Raw genomic sequence first — 18,024 nt, forward strand, 5'->3', positions numbered from 1 at the left:
CTCATCACATCGATGTTTGTCTCAGCCGGGGATCGAACCCGGGACCCATGGATTCGCAGTCAGGGGTACTAACCACTAGACCAATGAGCCGTCAAAATAATTATGTTTAAGTTATGCAAATGACGATGATACTAGAAGAACATTCAGAGACAAATGTATTATCACCAAGGTACCGTCGGGCGTTGATAACTAATATATTGTTTAACGCCTGTAACTAAATTATTATTGGTACTTATTTAGTTGTGTAGTGAGTAATAAATAAGTTCCCAGATAATATTTATTTTCATAAATAATGACATACAGTGTAAACCTCATTATAACGAATTTCAAGGAACCGAGCATTTTTCTTCGTTATAGATGTTTTCGTTATACGGAGAGAAGAGAAAAAACACCACATTTAGTTAATTTAGTGACAATGGTGCGTTTAATAACTGTGACCAAAATTTCTTACAGGCAATGTAATCTAAGAATAATGGCACACGTGTTAATGCAATTAACAATAACAAAGGCGAGAAGGTTGTTTATGACCTCAGGTGCCTTTTTAGAAATTTCGGATAGTCGGTTAGTTTTGTAATCTGATTATAAAAACAATTATACTTAAGTATGTTGTTGATGTCTAAATATGAAAATATTTCTTCGTAATAGCGACTGGCTGTTGCGTTATAAAGAGTGAACTAATGTTGGGTTTTGTGTTAAACCAACCAAGTTATATCTTTCTTACGTTATAGACAGTTTTTCGTTATAGCGCATGACGTTATAATTATTACACTGTAATTAATATTTACTTGTGCATTACAGATGAGACTGTCGGAGTAGCATGGGCCAAGCGGGTAGCCAGCCGGTCGCGGAGATTCCGCGCCGCGCACATACCCTGCCGCATGAGCCACTCAGACATGCACCCAAGGTAATGTATCCATACTATTTTATACAAATAAGTTGGCTAAAGTCAAGTGAAAGGGTATTAGGAATTTATTTATTGTAGTGAAACTTCTTTAGGCGCATGAGGGTAAAATTTTTACGGATACATCACGAAGATGTGCAGCGTTTTTGTCGAAGAATATGGAGAGAGAGATTGAGACCGATTGAGAGAGACTGAGAAGGGCGAATCACTTTATAGAAATTCTATTTTTTTTAATTAAAATTTCGTAAAGAGAACATAATAATATCATCTTCCTTTTTCCCTCCCTCTAAGTCTCGGAAATATAAAGTTTTAGGGTTGTATAATTTTATCTATTTATTTACACTTCGTTGCATTAAAAAATTCACAAATAACACAATACATAAAAATTATAAGGTATATAAATGTTATATAATATAAAAAAATATAGAACCTTAATCTAAAGTAACACAAAAAAATATTAAAACAAACTAAAAAGCTAATCTCACGGATTCATGAATGGCGATGCAATACAAAAGAATAGAAAATAAAAGCATTACACAAGATGGATCAGAATAGGTTTGATTTGATTTTTGATTTTATGGAGTCGGGCAGCCTATTCCACAACTTAATGGCGGAGATCCTAAATGAATTGCCTTTGAAAGATGATCTGTGGGATGAAATTTCCAATATGTTACGCTCCTCCAATACATGTTCTATTAGTACATATAGTTAGAAGAACAAGGATTTTCTTCATCTTTCTATGAGTGGAAAACATATATTATAAAATATATGGTTCATTACAGGTGCTGCCAGCGCTAGCAGAGTCGCCGCGGCTGCGCATCACAGACAATGGTGCTATACTTCACTCTGGAGGCACCATCAGCGGCCGTCGACCCTCTTCCATGGTTCCCGAAGTGACAAGGACTTCACATGGACATGTGGTAAGGAACTAATAAAAAATAAATGGAATACTCTATCTGTACTCGCAAAGATCCATTTTTTTTTTACTTGGGGAAATGCATTGCGCATACCCTACCGCGGTGCGACTGCTTAGTGCGGGAGGGTTATGTGGGACTCGCGAATGTGCATACCCACTAAAACCCCAAGGCGCCACCAACAATCGCCTTAGGCGGGATGCGGTAACAGCAGAGAGAGAGGCAGCCTTATCCGCTTCGCAAAGATCCATAAAAAAACTAAAATGTTAAATTTGGAAAATGTAATCTGTCTAAATTGCGGGTACTTACTTTTTTACTTGAGAAACGATTTTTTAGTTAGAGAACTGTTTTTTTTAAATTTCATAAAGACAGTGTACGAAATAAAATAAATCAGTGGCGCTACAACCTCTGTAGGTCTTGGGCACAGATTTCTGAATCTGTTTCATGATCATTTTTAAATCTAATAGGCAAGTAGGTAATCAGCCTCTAGTGCCTGACACACGCCGTCGACTTTTTGGGTTTAAGACATGTCGGTTTCCTCACGATGTTTTCCTTCACCGTTCGAGCGAATGTTAAATGCGCACATAGAAAGAAAGTCCATTGGTGCACAGCTGGGGCTCGAACCTACGACCTCAGGGATGAGAGTCGCACACTGAAGCCACTAGGCCAACACTGCTCTACACTCTCACTAACAGTATACGAAATGGTTATTTTAAATACTTAAAAATGCGTTCATACAAATAATATTGAGTCGTTTAACGGTGATTATTTTAATGGGCTAAACGATTTTCACTACAGTACGTGTGCTTATTATTAGTAGTATTATAACTCATTCCATTTTACTTAATACACATATATTAAGATTACTCCGAACCAGCGGTTTCCTTTGATCTTATAATGAAGTACTTTGAAGGACTCGTCTAATGAGCTTCAAGTAAGGAACAAACATCTTCATCTAAGCTTCCGGGATTAAGCTCCACGTTAAAAGCTCTTGTGCATAACCATTTTTAATGAGAGTAATGTTTGACATTCAGTATCAGGTAGCTTCCTTGTGTAAGACAACTATGGATTGTTTATATTGTAGGCAATGTGTAGCTAATAATTACTATCTACGATTAATTAACGAAAATGAATAGGTCAGAATAAAATTAATATTAGCGAATTGCAGGCTGAATATTGAATATATACTATAAACAAGTCAATTGTTATTGTAACATACGAGTATGTCTCAAGCCCGTGGTTTTCCGTTTTAAACGTTTATAAATAAAGGATTTTGATTACCTCGTAATGTGAAGGAAAATCAACACGAGGAAACCAGAATGTACCTATAAATTACGACACGTACCGTTGCCACCGACGAGCGATCACCTATTTATCTACAAAGAAAAATAGTACATGAAACACTCCTAAAAATGTGTATATCCTCTGCACATTAAACGCATTTTCTACATATAAATAATTAAGAAAGGTACTTAAATCGTTAAGCTAACTAGAACTTTCTACTATTTTGAGCATCAGCAGCCTGTTATTTCATCTTCAGCCCTATAATAATATCTGAATTATATTTCCAGCATTCCAATGTATATCGGTCGCGTTCAGCTGGTGGAGCAGAATGCGAGCAAAGATTTGAACGTGACCATCTACATCGGTCACACACCAATCTTGACATGAGGCACAGTGACTGTAAGTTTTTATTATATTCATGATAAGAAGACAGTTAGATTACGTCGATACAAACAAGTGTCGACATAACAATAAGCTTACCGCATGATTAGGCTTCTTAGATAGTGCTAATGCCAGACAATTATTAATAACCTTTAAAAGTGACCTAAACTATATTAATAAGGTATGTTTATAAGTTGTTTATATATATTTTCTACTTCCAGCAAGCAGTTTGAACAAACGATTTGGATCAGAGCCAGACCTTCGAATCGAGGAAGACCAAAAACCTCGTAGTAACAAACACTTTCGGAAGAAATACAGGGCGCCCCAACCACCAGCTAACCATGTAAGTATCATCTTACGTCCAGAACATATGTGAATTCAACTTTAAAACTAAACATATTGTTAGTTAAATTATATTTTTATTATTTAACACGGGGACAAACGGGCGGGAGTGGTCCTTAACATCAGGATGCTCACTTGATGTTCAGTGACACCGCCACCCATAGACACTCTCAATGCCAGAGAACTCGCCGGCCTTTAAAGAATGGGTACGTTTCTTTCTCGAAAGAAGTTTTGTTCTCCTCGTGAAGTTCGTCTTCATATTTATAATTCTTTGGCAAAATCACACCTTCTTTACCTTATTGAAATTTGGGGAGCCGCGACTAAAACTAATATTTCTCACCTTCAAATTGCTCAAAATAAAGTAATTAAATTGCTTTTTCATTACCCATACTTAACTTCTACAAAAAAAATTTACAGTGAAACAAAACTCATGAATATTAAACAATTATTTCAATACAATACCAGCTTACTAATCTACAAAATTCTAAATGACCATATACACACTAACATTACCTTTACTAAAATAAGCCAAATTCAGAAGCGCACTTCACGACGCCCTCACAATCTTGTTATACCGAAGTTTAGAACTAATAACGGTAGAAAAACATTGAGCGTTGGGGGAGTGCTGCGTTACAATAGACTACCACAAAATATAAAAAGTGCTGATAGCCTGGCAATATTTAAACTTAAACTAAAAGACCATATTCTGAGTGATCCTAATTACCTACGCAAATGACAGTCCACCCAAGTTATACTTCGATGATTGATCCTTGACGCTTAAACACGACGTGATAAATTGTATTTTTAGTCTATAAGTCTCATGTAAGTGACCATTGTCTGTAATGAGAAAAATAAATGTCTTTAAACCTAAAGACCCTGAGTCAAATTGTTTCGGAAATACTGCTGCAGCTATGTCAATCACCACTATGTGCAACCGCCACATAGTGGTGATTCGCGGCAACAAGACCTTAAAAACGCTCAGTTGTGCAACGACGGACGATATATTAGTTATATCAAACTTATGTAGTATTTGCATTTGTACCTATTATAATTTACTGAAACCCTAGTAAAAAATACGTTTTTTAATCAAAACTTATTTCATAAGTATTTATTTTTTTTTCATTTTTCCATTCCAGCGCCGAGAAGGCTCCTCACCAGACTCAACCGAAAGACATTCAAAAGCTGAACCACAAAAGAAATTACGACTGTTCAGAACGAGAAATGAAACTAAAAAACTAAACCCATTGAAGCTAGAAACGCAACCGGCCTATAAAAGTACATATACAGACTTCAAGTCCCTGGATTTCAACGACGCGTCTTTCGAAAGACGCTATAGATCCCCGTGCAAAGACAAAGACCATTTGAAATACCCAGACAACGTCGATATGCTACAAAGCACAACTTCTTTGAAGAGAGAAGAAAGACTGTTGCAAGGAAGACAAGATTATCGAAATAAAACAGATCGAATTAGTGGATGCAGAGCTAAAACAACAAAAACAAAAGAAACCGATGAAGCTTGGAAGACACCGCTCCTTAACAGGAATTTCAGGCACTCTGAAAGATTCACCAAAGACCTCGAAATACCACCGCTTCGAAGAGAAAAAACATTCGATAACACACTCAAAATCAGTGAAAATGAATCTCCAAAAACTACTCACGAGAGTAGGATGAAATCAATCGGAGAACAAATAAAAACAATAGAGCCTTTGAGAAAATCTCTTCCTTCATTACTGAGCAAAAGTAATGACGAAAAAGATGAATTTCAAACTGAACTCAAAAAGGCGACGAATAGAATAAGGAACGAATTAGTTAGTAAAAATAATGTAAGTACCAAAACTAGTCAGAATGATAGAACGAAAACCCCAACGAAACCACAAGTCAAAGAGTCTAGTCTTAGCACAAAAGATTCGAAACCATTGAATAATGTTAGACGACCACTAGGTCGGATTAATGAGATTAAAACTAAAGCAGCTCACGATAAAGTGGAAGCGAAGAAATTTAAGAGCGATGTAAAAGAAAACGTTAAATTACCAGATAGAGGACAAGCTTCAGGGAAAGAGTCCACTCCTGAACATTCGCCTATCAGAAGGAAAGGACTTCAGACGAAAGATAAGTAAGTTCAGTCCATAATAACAATTAAATCTTTAGCTATCTTTTATGTAAAAGCTTTTGGTAAGTCAATATTGTAAAGAGTTAGAAGAAAGAAAGAAAGATATATATTTCTATATTTGCAGACAAAAAGCACCATCGAAACAATTTTACTTCGGAATGTTAGAGACGCCACTAACCGAAACACAAGACAATCTAAAAGACTTCCCTGGTCTAGGAACTCCTATAATTGAGGAGCTTAGCAATTTCCATTTAATTGAAAAGAAGCTACTGGGATACCACGAAGAAGATGAATTGGAGAAGTTCAATAAAAAGTTCAGGAAAAGCTGTAAGAAAAATCGTGAGTATAATAAGCTTTTCACTTTGTATTAAGTTAACGTATTACGAGTATAAATATAAAATCTATACGGGAGTTAAGTTCGGTGGTGGTTGTTGGAATGTTAAATGAAACTCTTTGTTTGAAGCTGGACGTCAACGGGTTTTAATCGTTTAAAACATGAGCTTATAACTAACATAAAATTAGGGGTAGTTGGGTTGCAATGATGCTAAATTATTTTTTTTTAACTAATACTAATATTCGATTATCATCATCATCATCATCATTGAGTCATCGTAACTAACGCATACAAAATAATGAAATATGTAAATAAATTTAATTTTAATCAACCAAGATTGCTAAAGAAAAGCTACATATATATAGGTCTACCAGGATCTGATGGCAAAAAGGGAAAAAAGAAATTGACGCTAGCAATACAAAGCAAATTGGAATAAAACGATTTGATACTTTTTTTTCCTTATAGCGGCTGATTCTGTGTGTGATACATGCAAAATATATAAAAATTTATCCAATGATAATTTTTGAAAATGTGGCGAATGTGGGGTTTGAAATTTAGATGAAAACTCCAATTACTCTGTTCATGAGTTTATTAATTAATTAAGAACTTGAAAATGGTTCCAAATACTGCACATCCATAAAAAAAAGTCTTTAACGCAGTATTTATAATAAACCTTTCCTCCTGCATCTCAATTAACCGATCTTGTTCTATGAACTGATTTTCAATTATTATTACATGTTCACAAGATTTTCGCTATTCATCGATCCCTATTTGAAAGAAAGAAACAGTGTAAAACTCATTTATCTTGTTTCTGATCAATTCTAAATCAAAACTATCCAAGTTTATTTGTAGTATAAGAAACCCCTGAAATAAACCAAAGTTTAGTATAAGTACATAATATAATACACACGAAAAATCCCATAAACCAAAGTATCAAGACGTGTCATTCCTCCTAACCAGTCAACGCTTGCACATGGCTCAATATCGATGATTGTGTATGTTCTGCATCTTGTTGATCAAGTATTCTTTGATCAACATTGAAAACAATATGTCTTGCTTGCGATCGAAGAGGTTTCTTCGACATTTTCATCACTTTTTAAAGGAAATTTGAAGCCAAACCAAAAACAATTCCTCGAAATTTCAGTTGACAGATGAAATTTTTCTTTTATTGCCATATGAAAATCGCTAATTTAAAAAAAAAAAATTGCCATCAGATTCTGGTAGACCTATAATTCTGTACAATCCATTCTTGTGACCTATGTATGTAGTAGTGTATAAACTATCCTATATTTCACAAAAAATCAAATTACTTCTGCGCTCTAAATTCTATAAGCCGATATAATTTATCTGGTTTAGTATCGTCGGAATCGGCGCTTTCATCGGATGAAGGATCTGATGGGTCTATGGGAATCGCAGTTAGGTTGCGGCCTACTTTACCCAGGAGGGTATTGAGTCCACCTCGCTTCTCACCAACCTCTGCGTGGAGACAACTTGCTACGTTGGATGCTCATCTTGCTGGTAAATTAGATTCCGATTTATCGTCGTGACTTATTATATTGTAGAATACAATTAGATTGTCTGCAAAGTGAATGTTTCGGATTGGGTGGCTCTTTACTTGCAAGATTATCATCAAAATAGATTTATCTATATTCTTTAAAGAATAATCTCAAATTTCTTAATAACTTTTATCATATTACGAAAACAATACTATTAGTTAATCGCTTGCCCCGGTGAACAAAGTCGTGTAAGCAAAATTATATTTTTTTCAGAAAAAATAAAAGAAGGTATTTAAAGAAAAAACTTTTTAACCGGATTAAAGTTATGTATTATTATAAATTTACAATTATTTAAATAATTGTAAATTTATTACGAGGGCACATTTTGACAAAAGTCTAGGACGCAATAATTTATTACCACTCTTTTCGCTGAAATATTATAACCTTGGTGAAACAGAGATATATTATTACCACTCTTTATTTATTTTTAAACTGTCGCATCTTATGATTATTTGGTAGAAAAAGAATCAAAATTAAAGCTATTTTTATGGTTGTTGCGATCTATTTCAGGAAAATAAAATTAGGTAAACGAGTATTACTTACATTGTGTAAAAAATAATTTCCGTAGAATAAAGATATCCTCATGTTTTATATTAAAATGTTTTGCGTAAATACTGATAAAAATTACAGTTTTAATATATAAACCAAGGAAGTCAAAAATGAGAAACCATTAAAACAGCCGTAATAGTGCTTTACGACTTTTTTCCCCGGAGCAAGGGAAATATATTTACATTTCACACTATCAAATCTTTACCACACAAATATGAGTTAATGAAGAACTTATAAAAGTGTCACTTTGTCGTAAATTGCAAGATCTTTTTAATATCATATTGTTACAGAAATTAAACCGCTAGCAGTTGAGACAAAGATGTCTTCGGATATATCTGGTGAATCTTCTCCACGATCTGATCAGTCCGGGGATAAGTCCGGAGATTCAGGGATATCTGGGGACCACGTGCATAGTGATCACAGGATCGAGTCACCTTTAAGACATAACGTAAGAATAACTAAATAAAGCACAAGAAAAATGAAATTAAATAATTGTTTTAATTTTTCTTGCGCTCCCATAGGATATAGTAATGTAAAAAAAATAATAAACAATAAACTTTCCGGTTATATAGTATATTTATTAGTATAGATACAAATGACCAAACGAAAAATAATTATGATTATTTCATTTTATTTAAGACAAAATTTAAACCGGAAATTTTGAATAAATTAATAAAGTTAATAATAAAAGAAAATTGAGACTTAAAAAAACTAATTAAAATATCAAGCATTAGAATTAGTGGTGAAATAATCAATAACAAACATATGAGCGTTGTTGGCATAGGGGCTGCAGCGTGAGAATGACATCCCTGAAGTCGCGGATTCAATCCACGATATACGGGATACTACGGGATACTAATATGCTAGGCTATTTGCATTATTATTACATTTTCACTTTGACACATAGTATTTCTTCAATTGTTTTATATGCTAAAGTGTCAAGTGTAATACATGATGGATTTTCTCCAGGCTCAACCAGAAACCGCAATACCGGAAACTTGGACGCCGCAACAGGACTTAGGGGACAGTAGCTCTGAGGGCGCTGGTGGAGCTCTGCATCATGCACCTGTGGCCACCTTCTCTCCAGGACAGCCATTCAGCCTCTCACTGCCAAGAGAGAATGAAAAAGTGAGATTCGGCAGATTTATTGCACGGGACGTTAGAGTAAAAATTAACATATTTTATTAGTTTAACTGTCGTACTTGGAGTCAAATATTCGTAAAATTGGAGTTCGGCGAAAGTTAAACACCTCTATATATATAAAATTCTCGTGTCGCAATGTTCGTTCCCGTACTCCTCCGAAACGACTCGACCGATTATTATAAATTTTATTTTGAATATTCAGTAAGTCTGAGAATCGGCTACTATTTTTCAAACCCCTAAGTGATAAGGGGTGTCTATCCCAAAATTTTAATTTTTATTTTTTTAAACAATTTTTTTTGTTTTTAATTTTTTATGATACAGAAAACAAAAATACATACAACCATTAATTTTCATCTACCCCCTACGATCAACCTCTATTTTATTACTATAGTAGATAGTTATTGTTGTTAAACTAAAAAAAAAATCCTAGAAATAGTATGGCAAAATGACGTTTGCCGGGACGTTGCACTATTTTTTTTAATTTTAAAGTATTTTAGACACATAGAACATTGTTCGGTGTGTTTTTACTATTAAAAGACCTATAGTCTTCTTTATTATTAATACAGTTATCAGACTCAGAAGTCTAAAATGTTATGTAAATTTTATATTTTATTTTCTACCATTTTCGGCGTTTTCTGAACAATGTTAAAGATTCTAAGGGCATAATTCAGAGTCGAGAGTTCTGAGTCCGGAACTGCAAAAGCACATTTCTGACTGACGAGAGACACATTTGGCCAAAACGTTGTAGATGGCAGTCTTTGAATATATATACTAATAGTTAATAGCTAGTTATACCATTGCTAGATTTAATTTCACTATAGTTCCGCTCGCAAACAAAATTTAATGTAACTGCCTTAAACCAGTTATGAGTACCGTTCTATGTAAACCTACAATTAATGGATGACTCTGAGTACGGCTGTATGTTGTAAACTAACAATTAACCTAACCTCCCGTGCTTAACTGAGGAGGGATAACGATATTTTGTGACTAACTATTGCTAATTGCTTTCACTAACGCTTATGCATGAAATTAAATTTACTAACCTGTATGTATATTCTATTCATGTTAAGTTCTCGTTTAGTCTATAATGTATTTTCGTTTGAATTTGTATTTGCTCTTACACTTATTTTAACCTATATTCACACACTCACTGAAATTATACATCACTTGCACTCAATTTATACGTTTTAAGTGTACTCATAGAAAGAATGTAACTGTTAACAACAATCTCAGTCTGTTTTCGTGCCGTGTGTATGTGTATTGTGTTGGTCTCATTTGTGTGGCGTTGTCCCCGGGATTGTGGAATCCTCGTAGGGTTGTGCTGTACCGCGTGCCTTTTTGTCTTACCATAGTTGCGGACTCAATAAATAAAATTCGATAAAACTAATGCAATTATAAATGATATCGATATACTTGATGTTGCACAATCTTCTCTTTGTGACGTAGAGGACTGCCAGAGACTTATGAACTGCCCGAATAAGTGTCTAAAAATTATCCATCAAAACATTCGTAGTATAAATCGTAACTTTTCTGATTTTCAAACCTTATTGTTTAGATCCAGGACTGATTGGGACTTAATAATCTTAACGGAATGTTGGCTGCATAATAATCGTAACTTACCATCTCTTGAGGGATACAACTCTGCTCTAACCGAGAAAAACTTCACACAGAATGAAGGAGTTGTAGTATTTTACAAAAAACATTTGAAATTAGTTATATCCGAGCCTGACCTTTGTGATGCCAACTGTTTACTGATTAACCTTGAGGATAATGTAACACTAATTGCAGTATATAGACCACCTGGTTACAAAGATGTTCAACGGTTTTTGGTATCTCTTGACAAACTTCTTTCTGAGATTAGTAGTCCACATAAAGTTCTGATAGGTGATATCAATATTGATATATTGGATAACAATAAGGATGTTAATTCTTCAACGTATTTGAATATGTTGGCTTCTCACGGTTTATTGCCAGCCCACATATTTCCAACTCATGGCAGGACTTGTCTTGACCATGTAATACTAAAATGTTCTTATCGCGTCTTTTGTTATGTTGCTGAAACCTCAGTCACGGATCACGACACTTTAATTCTGAAACTTGAACGTAGCACTATGACTGACAAATACTCATCTCTGAAAAAGATTGATTACCCGTCTTTGGACGATGCTATGAAGAACTTAAATCTAAGCCTTGTATATAAAATGACTGATCCCAATGAGGCAACAGCATTTCTTCTGACTGCGCTTGACACTGTAATTAAAGCAAATACGAAAACTTTAACCATCCCAAATCGTAAAAGGATCAAGAGGCCTTGGATGACTGCAGGTCTACTAAGATGTGTAAAGCATCGTGACAAACTACATCAAAAATCAAGAAAAAATCCTAGTAACGAAATATTAACGTTAACTTACAAGAGGTATAGAAATTTTTGCAACTCACTTTTAAAAAATATTAAAAATACTTATGAGAGCAACCGCCTACTTAAAGCTGCTAAGACTAATACAAAAGTTCTCTGGGACACTATCAAACAACTAACCTACTCTAACAATACAACTAGCACTGCACTTGAATTGGTCTCTCCACTGGACCCGATGGTCTCAGTCAACAACATTAATAAATATTTCGTTTCTATCGGGAAAGATATTGCCGAAAAATCATATTCTAATAGCTCTTATAAAAAACCATCAATCAATCCTACACTGTCCTCATTCGTCATGCTACCTACTGATGAAGTTGAAGTTCAATCTCTTATCTTGCAACTGAAGAAGGACGGTGCTGCGGGCAGAGATAATATTTCTGGAGCCTTTCTCAAACGTTATCATGAAATCTTAGTCCCTCCACTTACATATATATTTAATTTGATTCTTTCTACAGGGATCTTTCCGGACCTATTCAAGCTAGCTGAAGTAATTCCGGTTTTTAAAGGTGGTAATAGAGATTGTGTCGGTAACTACCGACCTATTTCTAAACTATCTACCCTATCCAAAATCATCGAGAAATTGATAAACAAACGCCTCATCGATTATTTAGAAAGTAATAACCTACTCTCCAGCTCACAGTTTGGATTCAGACCGGGTTCATCAACAAGCGACGCAGTTCATCAATTAACTGATCATATTGTTACAAAACTAAATAAGAAAAATAAAATTTTAGCTGTATTTTTGGACATTGCAAAAGCTTTTGACGCGGTCGCTGGTCCTATTCTGCTGGATAAATTGGAGGCTTTGGGTATACGTGGTTTGCAGCTTAAACTATTTGAAAGCTACTTGAGTGATAGACAGCAAAGAGTAAGGGTGGGCAACATTGTTAGTGACGATTTGCCGATACGCTATGGTGTGCCACAGGGTAGTGTTTTAGGTCCGACACTGTTTCTGGCATTTATCAATGATCTTTGTGACCTCCAGTTACAAAATGGTAAAATAATAACATTTGCAGATGATACTGCACTTGTGTTTCATGGTGATAGCTGGAAAGATACTGTCGACATTGCTCAAAGAGGATTCGACGTTGTTAACAAATGGCTCAGAATGAATGCCCTAACTATCAATGTCAATAAAACTAAATGTATACCGTTCTATATAAAAACTCCTGGTTCTAGTACTAACCTTGGTTTAACTGCTCATGTATGTTCTGATACTGATTCTTGTGACTGTCAAAAGATCTTTGTTGCCAACAATACTAAGTATCTAGGTGTCGTTGTTGATAGCACGCTAAATTTTAACTACCACATTGACCTGCTACTATCGCGAACTCGGAAACTTATCTTCACCTTTAAGAATCTCCGTAATATTGCTGAAAAATCGATAAATAAAGTGGTTTATCAATCCCTCTGCCAATCCGTTTTAAGCTATTGTGTTACTGTCTGGGGAGGGGCTTGTAAAACTAATCTTATAAAACTGGAGAGGGCTCAGCGTGCGTTATTGAAAGTAAGTTATTCTAAACCATTTTTTTACCCTACCAAAGATCTATATCTTTTATCTGACGTGTTGAGTGTTCGTCAACTATTTATACTGAACACTGTGCTCAAACAACACTCCATAGCTCGCTATGATCCTTCTTTGAATGACAACAAACGATGCAAATATAAAGTCTGCACCTCAGATACCCGTTGGTCCACAGCTTTCTCAAGAAGGTTTTTTGGTTTTATGGGCTGTCACCTATATAACAAGATAAACAGGTTGATCAACATATATCCGCTTACTAAATATGAGTGTAAAAAAGCTACAGTCAAATGGCTTAAAAATCTAGACTACGAGGGGACTGAGAAGTTGTTAGTAGTCCTCAGCTAATACCTAACACTAACACGTTATGTATACGAGTACATAGGTACACTATCACCCATGCTCATATATGCTTCACTAAGACATATATACACTAAGTCATAAATTCACTAACACATACATACATTAACACTTACATACACTAAACCATACATGCACCATCACATACACCCACTTAAATGTGAGTATATTTGTAATATTTGTAATAGTTTCTCGATCAAATTGATGTACCTACTTAAATTCCATTCGGTCCGGATGCGGAGGGACTGGCAATCTGTAATACAGGTATCCTAGTACAGTCGCCAGTCTCTCACACAGATTTTGCCTGTTAATGCTGAAATTTGTATTTTGTGTCTGTATTTTTTTTTTGTGTGAGAGAAAACAAATAAATATTTTATTATTATATTATTATTTATTATTTATTATTATTATTTGTTATTTATGTCTAAATACACTTAGACTAGGGTAATGGTAGAAGACAAATATAATAATAATTATTATATTATTGAAGTAATTTGTTAATTACATTAAATATTGTCAGCACAAATCTAAGACTTCCCAATAGCAGTAACCAAAAATATCACTGAAATACTGGAAGAAAAATTTCAGAGAATTTAGAAAACAAATTTAAACATCCAGAAGATAACGAAAATTCTGTGGTATTTGGAATAAAAGAAGAACAAATCCATTCTACAGTAGAAACAACTTATTTACCCTGCGTAAAATCACAATAAAGTGATAGTGAGAAAGTATCCAAATTGACAACGATTTCAGAATTGGAAAAGAACCACCAAAACCTTTTCCTGTCTAATTTGCTACAAGCTGGAAAAGAAATGAGATACTTTAGAATAAACATAACTCTCTCCTCCTCTTCTTTTATATCGTCGACGATGATAATATTTAATAAACGAACATTTATTGATGGTAACAATCTTTTATCCACAGTTTTTATCCTTACTAAATCACTACACACGATATTTGCAGGACTTTGGTAGATTTTAGTGCACCTTGGCTGCTTTTACAACTGCATGCATTAACATCTAGTTTGTCTATCTGTCTTACATGTGATATTTGCGCACAGTCAGCGTTCAAACGCAAGACCTCGGTTGCTAAAACATAGGGCTTATTAGCCCATGTATTAATGCAGAGCTAAACTTTCATGATCTTGGACTTAAATATGGAATGCCCACTTTAATAACTTCTATTAAAAATGCAACTCCTGCGAGCTTTATACTTCCAGAACTTTCTATCGCTCCTATCTCCTTTTTTATCTACAGTCTAGCATTTTTTCATAGAGTCACTTTATCACTATCCCTCATCAGACTAAAAGAACTACCAATCCCACGTAGTTAAAAAGCGTGTCGTGTTTCTACGAATGTTTCCAGGGAAAGCCGCTACAGCAGGGATTCAACAGTCTTCAGAAATTTAGGAAATCTGTGTCAGGTGCGCTTGGGGCAGCTCTGGGCTCCAGAAAGTTCGATCTGGAACATGAAGCAATGTTGACGGAACCAGAGCAAAATTGGTTTTTGAGCAAATCAGCACCGAATTCGTTGAGTAACCCAATGCTTCTGCAGCCGTTGAGGGTGAAAAGTGAAGAGATTAAAGAAGAATCGATGATTAAGGATAAGGTAAGGATATTTTCTTGCGATTATAATTTATGTTATGACGGTATAGTTCCAGGCGTTGAAGAGCGAGAAGAATTTTAACTATTATTTTTCTATATAACAAAAACTATACGAACGTTTAAATATTTTTTATTCTGGATTATTACTAAGCATTTGACAGCGTTTAGATGGGCTGTCAAAATATATACAGCAAATTATTGAGAAAGCTACTAGTTTACAACTTCGACCAACCATTATTATTATTATATCATTAAAATTTTGTTTAGTGGACTTTAATTTGACTTTAAAATCCTGATATGTTACACGACTAATAGTTATATAAAAAACAAAATACCAGCCATAATATCTTTACTTTACTTTTAGTTTACTTTACGTAAAATATTTTATTGTAGGATGACAAGAGTCCATGGCAAGGGAGTTCATATCTTCCGTGGGCTGGTCACGTGATGTATCTTCCTCCGGCACCTGATCAGCCAATGTCAATGATTCCTACTGACAGACCAGTGAGGTAAGTGCACAAGCTTTCAAAAGCTTCTCAATGAATTATCTTAAAAATACTCTAGGGCGCTGGTGGCAGACAAACTTTTTCGCCTATCAAAGAACAAGTATTTGATTTTTGTTGTTATGGCGCTGTAGATTGGAATATCCGCACTTCACTTACTTAGTAATTATCTTCTGAAATGTGATCGCAGCAATTACTTATAGTGACTTAATGTCTTTGGGATCTTGTATAAGAAATAAACAAAGGACAATGAAGAAAAAAGAAACATATCTTTGTACACACTGTAAAATTTGGTATTTTTTTACTTTAAACTTTACAGGAGCAAATCGAGTGGATGCCTCGAAACTGCAGCGAGAGCTGCGCGTGCAGCTTTAGCTGGGGAAATGAGAGAGAGGGAGCGCTCCGCCTCACCAGGGGTCGCTAGAGCTGTTCCCGCTAGAGTCGAACCTGTTACAGTAAGTACAATTATATTTACAAAAGATCCTTGACTGTTAGGTCACTGATCTATTTATGGTTCAATTTATATATATACACAAATTGTCACCGAAGAAAATTATGCGAAGTTACTAGATAACTTACTAGATAGTTTATTCGCAGTCATTATTTTAGGATGACAATATAAGGAAATATGTCTTGTATATTAAAAAGCACGACATAAAGTAGGTTTGACAGTACTGTTTAACTATTTAACTGTCCAACTCTTTGGAAAAGCACAGGAACTCTAAACGGGTTCGTGAACCTAAAAAAAAAATAATAATAAAAATTATTACTCGAATGTTGTTTTTAAATGATGTCCAATGCCGTAGCATCTTCCGTGGGCAACTATTATGTTAATTTTGTGTCACGGTGCGCGCGCTTCGTAAAATTTCACTCTCATCAATTTTTCATAACGCGCCTAAAGAAGTATAACTTCAAAATATTTTTCTTTTTGATTATTTTGTATGTGTTAGTAATAAATGTTATTTCTATGTCTTAATAAAAAATAGACCAAAAGTAGTTCCTTCCAGAAACCCCAGATAGAGACGGAGAGAGTACATATTTCGAATCACAAATAGAGCCTTTAATTAAAACATGTAACAAATGAGCCCTTCCAATGTTTAACGGTGTTCTTAATTTGTGCTGTTCGAGGTTCCCACGCGTTTTCAATTAGCAATAGGCAAACATACTTCCTTACTTTTTGTCGTGCGATATTGAGATGACATACAAGGGCAGACCTATATATCATCATTATCAATGGTTTATAAAAGGTTGCTTAAAAATAGGTATTTGTTTAAACAAAAGAAAATTTGCCGCATCAATTGACGATAAACTTAAAAAACTAAGTACTTCCCGTATTCTCATGAGGATTCCACAATAGTATTTGGAATTTTATTTGTCAAGTAAGCCGTGCTGATGTGCAGTGTTGGCCTAGTGGCTTCAGCGTGTGACTCTCATCCCTGAGGTCGTAGGTTCGTTCCGCGGCTGTGCACCAATGGACTTTATTCTTATGTGCGCATTTAACATTCGCTCGAACGGTGAAGGAAAACATCGAGAGGAAACCGACATCTCTTAGACCCAAAAAGTTGACGATGTGTGTCAGGCACTGGAGGCAAATAGGTGCCTATTAGATTGAAAAATAATCATGAAGCAGATTCAGAAATCTGAGGCCTAGACCTAAAGAGACTGTAGCGCCACTGATTTATTTAAGTAGTGCGGAGCCGTGTCGCAATTTTTAATTTAAAAACAAACTCATGATTACGATTATTGAATACGTTTTAATCTGTCCGTAATTTAAAATATATAGTTCCATAACTTGAATCAGGTGAATATTCAATATACTGAAAGGTATTAAACTAACAATTAAAGAAAATACTCTTAGGTCACGTTAGTTTTTCGTTTACTTTTTGCTGTCTGACTATTGACCTTATATTCAAATAACCTCCACCATCTATTACTTATATCATTTTTTTATGTATTTCCGTTTACATTTTCTAATGTTTCCTTCTCCTATTGAGTTTATAGTATTGTTCTCGCATGTATAGACGACGTTCAGTTTCGCGGTCATTTAGAAGGAAAGACTAGGTTAAGAAGCTTGGTGTGCTCAGCAAGGTGAAACTGAAGTAT

At 34.8% G+C, this 18,024-nt stretch overlaps 1 protein-coding gene across 3 annotated transcripts in view; it reads left to right on the top strand.

The window, feature by feature from the left end:
* The window catches only part of LOC125059688, a 119,041-nt gene that overhangs the window by 66,097 nt on the left and 34,920 nt on the right, over positions 1 to 18,024 (top strand). For 2 of the 3 annotated variants that reach the window (XM_047664234.1, XM_047664232.1), the window contains exons 3-14: positions 799 to 904; positions 1,684 to 1,821; positions 3,387 to 3,498; positions 3,702 to 3,823; positions 4,959 to 5,935; positions 6,057 to 6,271; positions 7,623 to 7,784; positions 8,662 to 8,819; positions 9,341 to 9,499; positions 15,144 to 15,422; positions 15,812 to 15,927; positions 16,241 to 16,376. In XM_047664234.1, the coding sequence (XP_047520190.1) occupies positions 818 to 904; positions 1,684 to 1,821; positions 3,387 to 3,498; positions 3,702 to 3,823; positions 4,959 to 5,935; positions 6,057 to 6,271; positions 7,623 to 7,784; positions 8,662 to 8,819; positions 9,341 to 9,499; positions 15,144 to 15,422; positions 15,812 to 15,927; positions 16,241 to 16,376 (2,661 nt within the window). In that variant the 5' untranslated portion in view covers positions 799 to 817. The remainder of the gene's footprint in view (positions 1 to 798; positions 905 to 1,683; positions 1,822 to 3,386; positions 3,499 to 3,701; positions 3,824 to 4,958; positions 5,936 to 6,056; positions 6,272 to 7,622; positions 7,785 to 8,661; positions 8,820 to 9,340; positions 9,500 to 15,143; positions 15,423 to 15,811; positions 15,928 to 16,240; positions 16,377 to 18,024) is intronic. The other variant, XM_047664233.1, reaches the window with a different exon arrangement.

The sequence above is a fragment of the Pieris napi genome, chromosome 20 (genome assembly GCF_905475465.1).
Source record: "Pieris napi chromosome 20, ilPieNapi1.2, whole genome shotgun sequence".
In the NCBI taxonomy this organism is placed as follows: Eukaryota; Metazoa; Arthropoda; class Insecta; order Lepidoptera; family Pieridae; genus Pieris; species Pieris napi.